The sequence below is a fragment of the Athene cunicularia genome (genome assembly GCF_003259725.1).
Source record: "Athene cunicularia isolate RWA chromosome 7 unlocalized genomic scaffold, athCun1 chr7_part1, whole genome shotgun sequence".
Classification (NCBI taxonomy): domain Eukaryota; kingdom Metazoa; phylum Chordata; class Aves; order Strigiformes; family Strigidae; genus Athene; species Athene cunicularia.
This window is the reverse complement of record NW_020799107.1, coordinates 6,554,799-6,568,857: the sequence shown is the minus strand read 5'-3', so window position 1 is coordinate 6,568,857 and position 14,059 is coordinate 6,554,799. Positions and strand designations below refer to the sequence as shown.

General features: G+C 42.4%; 1 protein-coding gene across 30 annotated transcripts in view; it reads right to left on the bottom strand.

Annotated features, from left to right (window-relative positions):
* MAP2 (microtubule associated protein 2) overlaps nucleotides 1-14,059 on the bottom strand; it is a 222,603-nt gene that overhangs the window by 44,234 nt on the left and 164,310 nt on the right. For 25 of the 30 annotated variants that reach the window (XM_026852882.1, XM_026852873.1, XM_026852861.1 and 22 more), the window contains 2 exons: nucleotides 6,986-7,099; nucleotides 4,449-4,526 (listed from right to left, as the gene is read on the bottom strand). Coding sequence is in view for 29 of the 30 variants with exons in the window: in XM_026852873.1 (XP_026708674.1) it covers nucleotides 4,449-4,526; nucleotides 6,986-7,099 (192 nt within the window). In the remaining variant the exon portion in view is untranslated. The remainder of the gene's footprint in view (nucleotides 1-4,448; nucleotides 4,527-6,985; nucleotides 7,100-14,059) is intronic. The other 5 variants (XM_026852874.1, XM_026852880.1, XM_026852881.1 and 2 more) reach the window with 3 other exon arrangements.

Here is a 14,059-nt window from a genome sequence, read left to right as displayed (position 1 = left end):
CCATGACAGCCCTGAGGCTGGCCAGGACTGAAGGCATGCTATGCACATACATAAATACCACCCATGGAACTTAGGTTAAGAGAATCGTTCTCACAAATCCTTTCAGGGCACAAAATGTGCTTGAACCACTGGTAATACAGCTATTACATTCTTGTGGTGGAATCCAAACCTCAGATTCAGGGGTTTATGCATGCTTAAAAGAGGTAGGTGTGGAACGATAAGCTGGCAACTTGCTTCTGCCAAGCAGGAAGCTCTGCAGAGCCCTGCAATAGGAAATGCTAAACACGGGGCTGCACCTGAGCTTCCTACGTTCCCTAGTACTTAAGAGCCATCAGTAAGGTTACAGGGAAGCATCTTGATGAATTGCAGTGCAGAACCCATGGACTTCTCCACAGAAGCTTCTACAAAATTCAGTGACAGATTTGAGGGGGCTCACAGTTTGCAAAAGGCTTGTTACAGGGCATGAGGACACATCTCAGGGTGCAAGATGCCAGGAATCAATTCCCCTCTGAGAAGATTCAAACTACAACTCCTGCTTCTTTGCAGGGTGCCCTCACTCTAGTCCATGTATTACTGCGATGAAGAGTGGAAAGGGATGACACACTTGCCACCTCTTCTGCTGGAACTGGGACATTGTGGAGAAAAGAACAGAAGGTCGATACGGTCAGAAGCAGAATACAAAGAGGAGGATGTGCAAAAGGGGAGGTTCTCCTTCCAGCTGTGGGCCCTTCAGAAGTTAAATGCATCAACAAGTGTGAAGATGACACCCCAGGACTTCTCTATACTGATGCAAACAAGGCTGAAAATTCCTTCTTTATAGGCTCTGAATGGATTGTAGGCAAAATAATACAGGCCCTGCCTCTGTTCCTTAAAACTACAGGAACTGACAACAGTAAAAATGCTTAATACACATTATTGTGATGGTCCAAAATCATTAAGAGTGCAAAGTCTAGTATTGTTTGGGACTGTTATGTCTGTGGCTATTACAAATTTACATTGTTTATTTATCGGTTTTAATAAAGATATTTTCAAAATTACTGCAGATAATGTCATTAACAGGATAACGATGTCTTTAAAGGAAGATATGCCTTTATTTCATCAACAAGAAAAATCCATTCTTTGTTATTTTAGTTCCTCCTAATAGATCTTTTTCACCTCAAAGCATGGGAAAAATTCCGATTGTATTCTAAAGTCCAAGATTAAAATCACTTCTCACAAAGGCTAATTCTGCTATAGCTTCCAGGTATCTTTTGAAAATGCCTTTCAAGAAGTAATTTTTACTGTAAGTAGATCCATTTTTATAGGACATTTGGTTCCTTTCAGTTTGCAAAATACTGTTATTTGATACATAAAGTCTAATCTGAAGTGCCTATTTCAAAATGGAGCAAAATTTATCAAAGGCATCTTTCTATCTTGTAACATTTAGACAAACATCTACATGAAGATGTTGACCACAGAGCACAAAAGAAATGCCAAGTTGGCAAGAGATTATTGCATCACCTTTGCATGACCAGATACAACTGATAAAAGGATTAGACAGTGCTAGGGAAAATTTCATTTCCTGAGAAAAATTTTGTTACTATACTTGAAATAAATTAAATAATTTCAGTAAGACAAATTATTCATCTTACCTTCTGCAGCAGTTAAAAGGGACAGGTTCATTTGAATGATTTTCTGCAGCCAAATGAAAGAAAGAAACCTACAGCCACTGACTCCTTTCTCTCATGAAATACACTTGACCCACAAAGCTCTCTGTCTTTTTTATCTTTTTTTTTTTTTTTAATTTGCGTTTGCTGCATGGCTGGCCACATCCACCTTCGTCATGTCTACAGCAGCCATTTCCTTCCTACTATGACTGAAAGAAGTCTCTTGAATTCAAAGCAATGCAACACACACTGACAAGTGCATTAGGAAAATGTTCTAAGAGAAGGGGAAAAAAGGAGGTCTGAGGTAGATATACACACCAAGTGCTCACCTTCCTTGTTCAACAAGTGAAGAATTGGGTTAAATTCATAAATTGTATTCTACTGAGCAGAAAGACAGACAATGTAAAGGTGCATGAGGATGGATAGTCAGATGGTATACACAACTGAAGGTTTAGACAAGCATGGTAAAATTGGGTCAAATACTACTGAGGCAAACTTTTCTGACTGGGAGCTTTGCCTCAATGAAAACAACAGGTCTGGCTCACTCAAGTCAGCAAAAGCTCAACATACCCACAGAAAATAAGGACCACATCTTCTAACACAGGACAGAACACAACATTTTTACTACCATTAATCACATTGAATTGACAACACTGATATTTTGGTAAAAAGCAACATAATATGCCTCTAGAGAAATTTTTTTCAAGAAGTTCCTCCTGTTCATCAACCAACTCTACTGTGAGTTCCAGCTTTAAGAGACACACATAAACAAGAAGCTTCCAGCAGAGTGCATTAATGACTCAGCACATCATTTGTGTCCATGCTTCCCTTACAAACCTACACTTTTAGGATTTATACAGGCCATCTGCTCTGAAAAATGAAGAATTGAATCAAAGTCTTGTAATGGAAAAGTCTCTTTTGTTTATCATTAAAGGAAATTATTTAAATGCTTTAAAAAACTGTGGTATTGTGTAAATGATCAAAATGTTTCCCAAACACTGACCTTTCAGTCCTTGCAACCACTCCTGTGGGGTAGGTTAGTAAGTGCTATTACATTAACTCAATTCTACATGTAAGGAAAGAGAAGAACGATGTTAAGAGTCTTGATGAGTTATATGCACAGCTGGGAACAGCACAGTCCAGTAGTTCATAGTAACCTCGAGTTGTACAGTGTTTTGTCACCTTCTTGTGTGAATACAAGCAAAATGGTTTGCATTTGCTTAGGGGGCAATCTACAACCTCTTGTCACTTAATTAATGAGTACTTTCTAAAATCCTAAATATGTGCAAATAATACTGCTGATAGAAACAGTACGCAAAGCTAACCCTCCGCTAAGGGTAACAGAAGAACCTTGATGTTGTCCTGAACCTTTCATCGCAATATGAAAAATCAAAAAGCGTATGCTGAACTAGTCAAGTAAACTATATATTCAAAGCCAGTGGTAAACCCCTGATAACTATTCTAAAAGCCTTTGCTAATGCCCTACTAGCTTCCTTTTCAAGTTAGTAGTTTTGATTGCCATTACCTCTGGGTGATGAGTCTGGGAACTGTGGTACTACTTTTGTAAGCAGACAATGGGCAGATTTTTTTTTAAAACCAATAATTAATCAAATTCGTTATATCGGTTACTAACCAAATCCAGTAGGTAATTCCAGTACAGATGACTGACGAATGTTGTTAATTCAGCCTGTAATTACATTATCTCAGAAATGATCACAGGTTGGAACACGCTTAATTGCAGTGTCCTGATAAACTGAGAGTCAGACTATATCAGCACATGAAATAGCAATGGTCCACTTGCAAAATTAATAGAGGCTCTGTGTTAAAATACCAATACAGTTTGTTCAGTAGGAGGTAAGAAGTCATTTTCATGCATATTTAACAAAAAGAAAAAAAATGCTAAAAGAAAATCCAAGAAGGAAATTAATGGACATATAAAAACACTGTTTGACATGGCAGAGTTCAACTGACAGTCCCCTGGAGATTCTGAACCCAAATCCTTCCCTCTTATCCACATTTTACAGCTCAGTTTTAACATACTGCTGTCAACCTGTACTGATGGCCTTGATGCAGCAGTTGTCTTCTGTTGAACAAAGCACTGATGCACATGCTTACCATTGTGACAACTTCACTGGGATTTAGGCCTCTGCTTAAAATTAAGCCAACACTTAAGTTCTTTGCTGGAGGGGATTTTAGTAGGAAGGAAATGCAGTGATCATGAGCTACTGAAATTGAACATCAGTCGTTCAAGAATAGAGTAGAAATTTGCTTTGTGAGACTATTGTTTGACTCTTGCACTCTGTGTACAGAAGCCCCAACACACGTAGGCATTAAAGCATGAATTGCAGGTCAAAGACAAAAGAAATGATCCAGCTCTGAATCTCCTTGCTTTCATGCACTTAAGATTCCAAAAACAAAGCTAATGATAATTAAAAAAGCAGCCAAACAAACTCTAAGAAAAGAAAGATGACCCATACTGAATCATAGTTTTGGTGACCACACTGGGACAGCAGACATCTTGGCTCATATTGCATATAACAGATAAACAGGTGAGCATCACCATCTTTTTTTCTTTAAGATGGATGTACTTAACATATCCTGTCAGTTACCTCTGTGCATATGTGTCTACCTCATCCATGCATTGCAGTTGGTTTGCAGATGGGGAGTTATTGCTGGGCAATGCCTTATCTTTTCACATGAAGGTGCAGAAAGTATCTCCATTTTCTGATTCCCCCATCCTTTAGATTCATGTCTCATCCCTCTGCTGACAGCTGTGCACTGCAACGTCCAGGAGACCCTTACCTTCCTCCAGAGCTCCAGTCTGCTCGGAAGCTGGCGAGGGAGGCGGGGAAGGAGGCAGGTTGGCTGACTCTTCAACTGCTAGAAACCAAACAGTGAAAATGAGATACAGCAATTAATTCCAGGCAGACCGAGGCTTGATACAAGCTGCAGTCAGCCTGTTCTGCCCAGCTGAGAGAATTATTCGATGGGGACTTGTGCCTAGTGGATTTTCAGATGAGACCTTTTCAGAACATACGGATTTTTAAAGTTATAATAAAAGGACTGGGTTTTTTTCCAGATGGTGTTAATTATTTTCAAAATTCTGGTCACAGAGTACAATATAAAAATCAAGTACAAAATCATCTTTTCAATCAGCATTGCCACTTAGAAAACATTAAATCACCCAAGGCAACAACAAAAAAGCATCTGAGCATGAGTGGTTGTATAAATTCACACTATTAGAATCTGGCATCCAATCTCTTCGATTTACCTTGAGTACATGAACAAAAAACATTCTGCTTGGTTTGTTTTATCTCGTTCTGATGAGTTCAAGGTTAATCACAGAATACATGCAAATATTGCTTGTCTAAATACAGAAGACATCTGCATAGGGATCCTATGTCAGCCATGACATAAAAGTGATTCAGCTGAGCAAGGCACAGTGAAATCTTAGATGCACTTAGACTAGGATTTAGATTCATTCCCTGTCACGAGACTAGAGATGCTGAAACCAGATGATGTTTTTTCAATTACTTCAATTCAAGTACGATGAAATCCTAAACAAACTGCTTCTGAAATTAACTCATCATAACTTGTGCAGCTGATTTCATACCAATCACTTTAAGAATTCTTTTTTTTTCTTTAAGAAGAGATCCACTAATGAGGCTTAACCAATGTTTGGGTTTTTTTTAAAAAAAGTTTAAAAATCTGTTTTAACAGATCTGTCTTATAAACGTCACCTCTCAACAGGCAGATTGCAGTTTCTGTTTCGGGGCTTCTTCCAAAGCATAGAAAGGCCAGGTTCCAAGCCCCAGCAGAATTCACCAGGCCTCCTTCTACGGATTTCAGTGTAGTTTGGAGACCCTTATGTGACTTGTCCTTAAGACATGCTGTCCGGCGACAGAATATTTATATTTCCATCACAGTGCAACTCTACCCACACATATTTAACAGTCACTGACCACAGGAACTGTTACACCAACGTTTGCTGACTGAAGACATACTTCTCACAGTATTATCCAAGTACATGGAACTGAATACCCATTTTGCCTCACCCAGACCCCAGTAAAGCAATCTGTGCTTAAATATGTATGAAGTATTTTGTAGAACTGAGGTCTTCCATGTAAAATTGGGTCTCTGCAAAGAAGAGAAATTACCAAGTAACGCATCTCCCTGTTGCAGTTCAAAATTAGTTCAATGAAGCTAAAGACCTTGGGAACCAAATTTTCAATGAATATTCTAAATTACTCATTGAATTTCATTCATTCCTAAGCAGGGTCCACTCACTGTACCAAACAAAGCAGACCACCGATGAGGAAAATACCACAGGGCATTATTTGATCAAAATGTATGTGCAACTCAGAAGAATTTATACCGGGGCAGGCTTGCAAAACTTGCCTTACTTCAGGATGGAGTATGGCCTTTCTCTGGCCTTTGGTGTACATGCTTTGAGCTACTGTGGAAGTTTTCTGGCAGGGAGGAAGCACTGTAGGTCAAACGGCTGTATACTTACTTTTTTAACTATATTTTTATATATATATATATATATATATGTATGTATATACTCACACAGACACATACATTTCATTTCACAAAGAAGCCAGCAGGAGGATCAGGGCACAGCATGGACCAGTGGCAGTGGTACCATTCCTAACCTGTACCACTGGCATTTGCTTCATCCACACATACCTCCCTCTCCTGCGATCTCCCCTCACCCTGCCCAGCTGCTAACCCCTCTCCCACCCTCACCTGGTGTGCCCCATTCCTCTCTGCTTCCTGTTGAGGTGCTCTTCCTCCATCTTTTTGATTAGCCAGCACCCAACCAGCAAAGCCTCACTTTTTTTTTATATGCCTCTCCTCTAATCTTTGCCTCTTCAGAAATCAATGTTTCGCTTTTGCATTCTACCATTTGAGAACAGTCAGTGTGAGGTTAATGGTTGGACTAGGTGATCTTCAAGGTCTTTTCCAACCTAGATGATTCTGTGATTCTGTACATGTCTGAACACAAACAGGCTCTGAGCATTGCTGTGTCCCACCAAACATGATGACAAAACCACTACTACCAACTACATTTACAGCGGCACCACCCAGGAGTCAGAAACCAGGTGGAGAACTGCTGTTGGAGCAGACAATGAATGAGACAGTCACAGGGCCATGAAGAACTGGGTCAACAAGGATACTGCTATTATTACGTGGTTCCAGCATTTATCCAGTGGCACTGCAGCTTACCCATGACCATAACCTATGTGAATACACAGCTGTAACTCGTTTTTGTAAAATACATACATATAACATTTGCAGACGCGAGGATACTTCAAATGTTCTTTGTCTCGTTTTACCTAAAGGTAGTGGTCCAGGCTGATCTTTGTGCTGGGCTTCCTTTTCCTGTTCACCTTTCAGGACTGCTACAGCTTCAGCTGTTACTACTTGTACTATCCTTGCAGACACTTCTTCTGTGGCAGCAGCAAAGTTAGAAAAAACAAAGAAATGAGAACGATGTTTTAAAATTTTAAAGATTAGCTTCAACAATCAAAAATGGAGGCTGATGATCCATTTTTAAAAGGTAATATTTTCCCCTGAAATATAAGCAAATCATTAAAAATAAAATAGAAGGGCCAGATATTCCGAAGATCTCAGTGGAAAATACTGAGTACCTATAAAAACCAGGAGCCCAGCCTTTACAGTAAGATGCACAAAGCATCACTATCAAATGCTCTTTCTGTTAGGGACAATGTGCAGCAACTGCAAAATTTTAAGATGATCATTTATTACATGTCTAGAATTTTTTTTTGCAGGTACTGTTTTGCAAACAGGAGTAGAATGGCCAGCTGAGTAATGGAATTTCTTGACATTTAATATATAGTTCCTGTATTCTTACACGCACTTTGGATGATATTTCCTTCTCATCAGCACCCAGTTAGTATGCATTAGAAGAACTTCCCAGACAGACATCTGTGCTGATGAGGGACTTGGAAAAAGAAGGGCCAAATAACATTTCTGTATGATTAAAATGCATACTTTGTTCTCCTCATGCCTTTTAGGACTGCAACACAAAGCATTATTTAAACAGTAGGTCCAAATATCACGCAGAGGGAGTGCAGAGGATAACATTTGCTTGGTTGGACGGGCTCTCCGGCCCTGGTGTTGGGACAGAGGCTTGGCTCCCGGCCGCTTGCCCTCGCTGTGCTGGGCGCAGGGAAGGGGGACTCGCCCGGACCTGGCTGAGGCACTGCACGTCTGACAGGCCTGGCTGCCACAGGACCCGTGCTTCGCGCCTCCCCGCCTCCCTCAACGTGCGGCATGTCCCCAAAGGGTGCTCTGGTGAGGAGATGGGGGTGGTGGGACCACTCAGGGAGTAAATACTTCCAAACTGAGAAATTGTACCTCCTCTCTGCTCTAGACACACTCAAACGTGCAGTGAAATGTCACCAGGCATACAACTGCAAGTGGAAGTAACCACAGAGGCTTCCTGCCCTAAGGACAGTTCAGACACCTTTTATCTAGCAAATCAAAGACTTAAGGGTTGGTCCAGCAGAACCATCTACAAAAAAATTCAGAGAAAAAGGGTTTCATTTTCTTATCTGTGTATTAGCCCACCCTACCTTGCTTGTTAATCAACATATTCCTCATTCTCATAGCCCAACTCAGTGGAAATAAACCCCTTTGCTGTCCAGCTATTTCTGAGAGCTGGCTGAGAGTTGTTTAAAACGCAGGGTGCCAGGAGCCAACATGGAGCTGAGCCCTAGTAAAACAACCAGCTGCAGGGCCACAGGCCCACCAGCTGCGCAGCTGGGCACACACCTGACTACAGAGAAGGAATTTCACTGCTGCTCCACCCTTCCCACGGAGACAGAGGTTTCTAACGGCAGACAGAAATACACCCTGCGCCTGGCAGGAGACACTCACAGAGCCCCCATTAATCACCATCCTGAGGGCAGAAATAAAAACTCTCTGCTCACCCATTACTGCGTCCTTCAGGCAAGGACCAGCTGGGAAGGGGAAGTATATTTAAATCAATGCCCTACATGTAACTTTACAACAACCACCCTAACAAGGGATGCTGTCCATAAGATTAATAATGATTTCTTCTCACAGCTAGTGTATCCCTTTGTACTCTTAATGTAAATTTATTACTTTTCGTTTAGAAAAGCAATTTTTTCTCCCCAAAAGCATAGATGTGAGTTACTTGACTTTCACAGTCATGTTTATCCAAAAACAAAGTGCTACATTAATCTCTCTTTTGCACAAACTATGCAATGACATATTAAAAAAACCCACCCACTGGCAAAGAACATTCATAATTGTTGGTGTTTACATCTTACAATTCACTTCCCTCCTGACTGGTCACCAGGAGGGCAGTGACTGCAATAGTTTTATTGGCTGCAGCCAAGAGCAAGAGTAGATGGATGAGTATGTCAGAACAACTACCAAGCAACAAAAAAAAAACCCTGATTTTAAAAACTGCTAGCCCAGGAATACATGAGTATAAACTTGCCAAGGATAAATTCATACTAGAAATCTGAAGACGCTGCTTTTCTACTGTCAGGGGTGTGAAGTTCTGGCAGTCTTCCATGTAGCAGGAAACTCAACTGGTTTTGAGATGGAGCTCAATACATTCATGAAACAGACTACATAGGATATAGTTGCCTGTAGTAGCAGAAGGCTGTGAATGGCAGCTCTAGCTCTCTGTCCCTCTATTAAACAACAGGTCCCTAGTATGAGATGAAACTCCATTTTGTTGTTAAGTAGATCGAACCGGGCACCATAAATCAAGTCCTGCATGTGGCTAGTCCTATGGACCAAAAAACAGGAATATTGATTTAAAGCCCATCGATCTTCCCAGGGGCCTGCACTTCATGTTTGGGCTTTTAGAATTTTTCCTGCCTCCACGCCTGCTGATGTTGGGGGTGCTTCTCGGCACCTCTTGGTCCCTTCCTCTCGTCAGAAACATGGAACAGATACCTCCTGGACAGACATGTGGTGCTGCTGTTGCAGGGCAGTGGACTTGGATGCAAACAGTCCCTTGGAATCACTACAGGCCCTGACAATTCCCTGTGTTGTGAGGCACACTCAGACTGCAAAACACAAGCAATACAGGGGAAAACTGGGAGAATGAACCTGGAGCTTGGCCCATCCTCTTCCTGCAGACATGGGGTGCCCTCTCTCATGCCGCACCATGCAGCCGGTGTGCTGCTGCAGCACCCTGGGTGGGTGGGACAGGCGGGTAGGAAATGAACTGCTCTTCCATAAAGTGAGCTTTGATACTTGGTATATCCCCGTTGAGATTCTGCTCTTTCAGAACAGGAAAAAGTACTGCCCCGGCAGCCTTGGTGAGTATGGAGAACAGCAGAGAGCTTCACAGAGCACCGTGGCTCCAGAAGACCTCATGCCAATTGCCATCACCGCTTTATGCCTGGAGGGTGTGACATGTGAGTGACCCTTCTGTCAAAATCTCCATGAATCTACTAATCACAACACTACCAACAAAAGTAACATCATCAAGTCTGTTAGCTCAAATGAACAAAGCAAGACTCGGGAAGACTGTTAGGAGATTCAAATTTTAAAGCTTATTTTCACATGAAAATTTTAAGAAAAGCCTCCAATTAATTTTTCAGATATAGAATATGCAAATATATCTACCAGATTTAGTACCCTGGAGCATGTCCAATGGAAACCCACTTGGTCACCTGCTCTCCATCACCCAAGCTACTGCAAGCCTCCTCCCAGCAAGGTAAGACAAATCCCTATTAAAAATTGTCTCCTTTGTTTTATTTATACTTGTCCACATCCAGCCTGGTTCTGGGGTACAAATGGGACTCTGCAAGGCTGGAAGACAGTTCCCACCCTCTCTTTCTGATTTAATTTGCTTGCGACAAAGATTATGTTCCACAGGTAGATATGGCTAAGGGTGAAAGGTTGCCTCCTGAAAAAAGGAAATTTCAATTTCAGGCTATGCAAAGTAAGTAAATAAAAGTACAAATGGCCTCTGGGTTTTGGTTTTGGGGGATTTTTATTTGTTTATTTGGCTTTTTTAATCAAGAAAGGCTCACTTCTGAACACTGTTGATGGATATTTTGGGTGACACAGGAGGCACAGGCAGTTTGCCAGAAGAGCAGTGATTTTGCTATACATGACTGCTGCAAAAGGACAGACATTTCTGTACTAATGGACACTATAAATAGCAGATCCAACAGGAAAGTCAAATCCTCACAGGGCAGCTATTGAGACTCTTCATAGTTTCCTTATGGTTCAGTTAAAGTTCAAGGAAGCCTAATGATAAAGAACAAAAAAAAAAAAAAAAAAAAAAAAAAAAAAAAAAAAAAAAAAAAAGAAAGAAGCCTTAGCCAGCCTGGATGCCAGGCAAATTCTTCACAGCCTAAAAGCTCTGGATTCACTAGAAATAGTTTTGCTTGTAGAGATTTTTTTTTTCCCCTCCCTTTAAGCAGGTAGTCAGTCTCTGACTCTGTGGCACCAAAACGGCACTAAGAAATAACAAGTAAAACCAAATATATGTTCCTTATAGAACCTTGCCTCACATAAGACTCTAGCACAATGATCAGTGACTATATGGCTTTCCTTTGCATTTTGCAGAGAGTAAAATGCTGCTCCTTTTTACCAAGATGTCAGCTGCTCATGACACTGGACACAGACTGAAATCTCCCAGTTTGATTTGAGAGAACATGGTACCTAAAAATACTGGTGGTCCTCGAATGGGATGTCCATAACAGAGAGGAGACATTGTTAAAGATCCTCAGCACAAGCTTTCAAAAGCCCCCTGACAATGTGCAGGCTGAGCCGAGAGGCCAGGAGCTAACACACAGGGATGGTGATTCTGCTGCTCCCTTAAAGGCTGTCACTTCAGACCAAGCTCCGACGGGGCTGTCAGGTCAAGCCTGCACAGTTGCTACTAATGCCATGGCTGCTCTCTGGCAGGAACAGAGGACTGTGCCCCGCTGAGATGGCAGGCATCTCTCTTGGGCACTACACTAATTTAAACCAAATTTAAAACTCAAACCAATAAGCACTCTCTGCTCCTGATCTTGGAAGCCAGTCTGATTCTTCTACAAGGTATGAAAAATCCCAGCATGCCGAACTGGGACATCCGGAGTCTCTCTGCCCCACAGACAACTCAGGGACACAAACCTGACAAACCACAGGAGATGCTGAACCAGATGCTGACAGCATGGGGAGCCACAGCCTTTCCTCTTTGCTGGGTTTAGAAGACCTGGTGACTCCAAAAGCTGCAGCCCCTCTCATATGCACACCCAAGGGCACAACAGCTGCTCAATCCCCACTCTGGCTTGCCCTGGCACCGATGTTTGAACTGCAGCAGGCATCATCCAGGCACTCCCTCCTGGCACCCGAGAGAACCCCTCTTCACTGAGAGAGACCCAACCAGGGGCTGTTAAAGCAAGGTTACATGCCAAACATGGCTACAGCAGAGCCAAAGGTCTGGGATCAGACCCTGTAGAAGGCCAAGATGTTGTGTCAAAGCCTTCCTTCACTTCTTATTGATGCTGTTGCAGTTGTCAGTGGACTGCAGATGTCTCCTCTGGCACCTGAATCCATTACCTACAGTACTTCCATTTCCCAGGAAACCTTTCCAGTCCATTAAGTCTTTTAACAGACAGCTTTACCAGCCCCAGAGACAGATGTATGGACGGTGGCAAGAGTCTTTAAAAAAAGGTGTCTGAGCTTTCACCAAATATTTCCAGAAAACTGTTAGAAATAATTGGCAACTATAAAGGCAAGAGCAAAAATTAGATGTGTGACACATCTCTGCAGTGATGTGTGGTATCTGTTCCCTTTGTGCCCTTTCAAATGTTTTTTCTTCAGCTTCAGACACTCTTTCTCTTCCAACCTACCATAACCTCAGGCTTAATCCATTGAGGAGCTGAATTTGCTACAAACCCTATTTCCTAGGTGAAACTGCTCAGGCTCAGACATTTGCCTATGACAGCCCTCATCCAGCGATACCTTTTATTTCTCTGTCCCTCCTACTCCTCTATATGATGCTGTATTATTATAATGAGGATTGGCTTTGACAATATAAATTTCCTATGGGCAGGGCTCACAGCATCTTCCTGCCTCACAGGTATGTGTCCCAGCGCTGCTGCAGGGATCCTGCTGGCAGAGGAACTGGGGCTGGTACAGCTCAACCCGGGGAACAGCCGGCTCGTCACCTCACATAACAGTATCTGTGATTTCTCAGGCCAGGGGTGCCCTGGTCAGACCAGAGTTTGTTTCCTCAGCTCTTACTCTTCTTCCTCAGCTGTAGCTGCCTGTGTTTCATTACTGCCATTCAGCCAGTTCACTCAGCCCACCTATCAATCGCTTCTTGTCACCTGAGCACCCACTTCACAGCAATAGTGACAGCTCCTCCTGAAAAGTACTTCACATCCCCGCAGTTTCACTGGGACACTCTTCCCAGACTGAAGCAGCATCACCCCCTGCTCTTTCTAGAGACAGCTCTATGTGATATCACTACGGTATCAGTTTGGTGTAGCCATGGAAGGTGCCATCTGGTCTCTGTAAAGCAGAACTTGTTTAAGGTGTAGACAAAGTTTAACGTGCTGGAACTGCACAGCACAACCAATGCTCCAGGAGAAAACTGAAGGAAAGGGATGATAGGCAGGAGGGACAGAGAGGAGGAGACTGAAAACTGTGTTAGAACTTCACACGCATTCACAATGTCACCCCTCAGCCACCTACCAAGAAAATTAACTGTGAGCTCGGTTAAAGCAAAGGGTAATTAACACTCCTGGAGCACTGAGGCTAAAACAGGGATAAAGAGAGGTGCAAACAGAGTGAGAGGATAAAATTGTATGTTTCATTAATTTTGCCACATTTTAGGGAAGGAACACAGGCAGAGCACAGCAAAAGGATTAGCTACATGTGTGCTTGCAGAATTGGGAAAACAAAGCAATTTCAGTAAAAATGTGCCTGTCAAAATCCCCAGTGGGGTGCAGAGCAGTTTCCAAGGTAACCAGCACTAATTGTTGGCACAGTGAAATCGAGTCAACAACAAAAGCAGAGAGCAACCTGTGCCGCTTAGTGAGGAAAATACCGCCAATATATTCCTGCAGAAAGGGAAGATACAAAGTGGCTATTTGCTATCTTTGACAATCCCCAAAGCAAACAGGACCTATGGATTTTTTTCCCCCCGGGGTACTGCGGTTCCCAGGGCAGCAGGACTACAAACCAAATAGCTATTCGATTTGTTTTAGAGGCATTAGCCAGTCCCCTAAGGACAGGTTCTGAATTCATGCTCAGCTCTCCTGGAAGCTGGGAGACGACTCTTGTTTCAGTCAAGAGTGCTGAAACGCTAGGGAAAAAAAGATGTGAGCTTCACGTAGTGACATTTCTGATGGAAAAAACAACAACACATCTTGGACTTTATCACTGGGATTGTG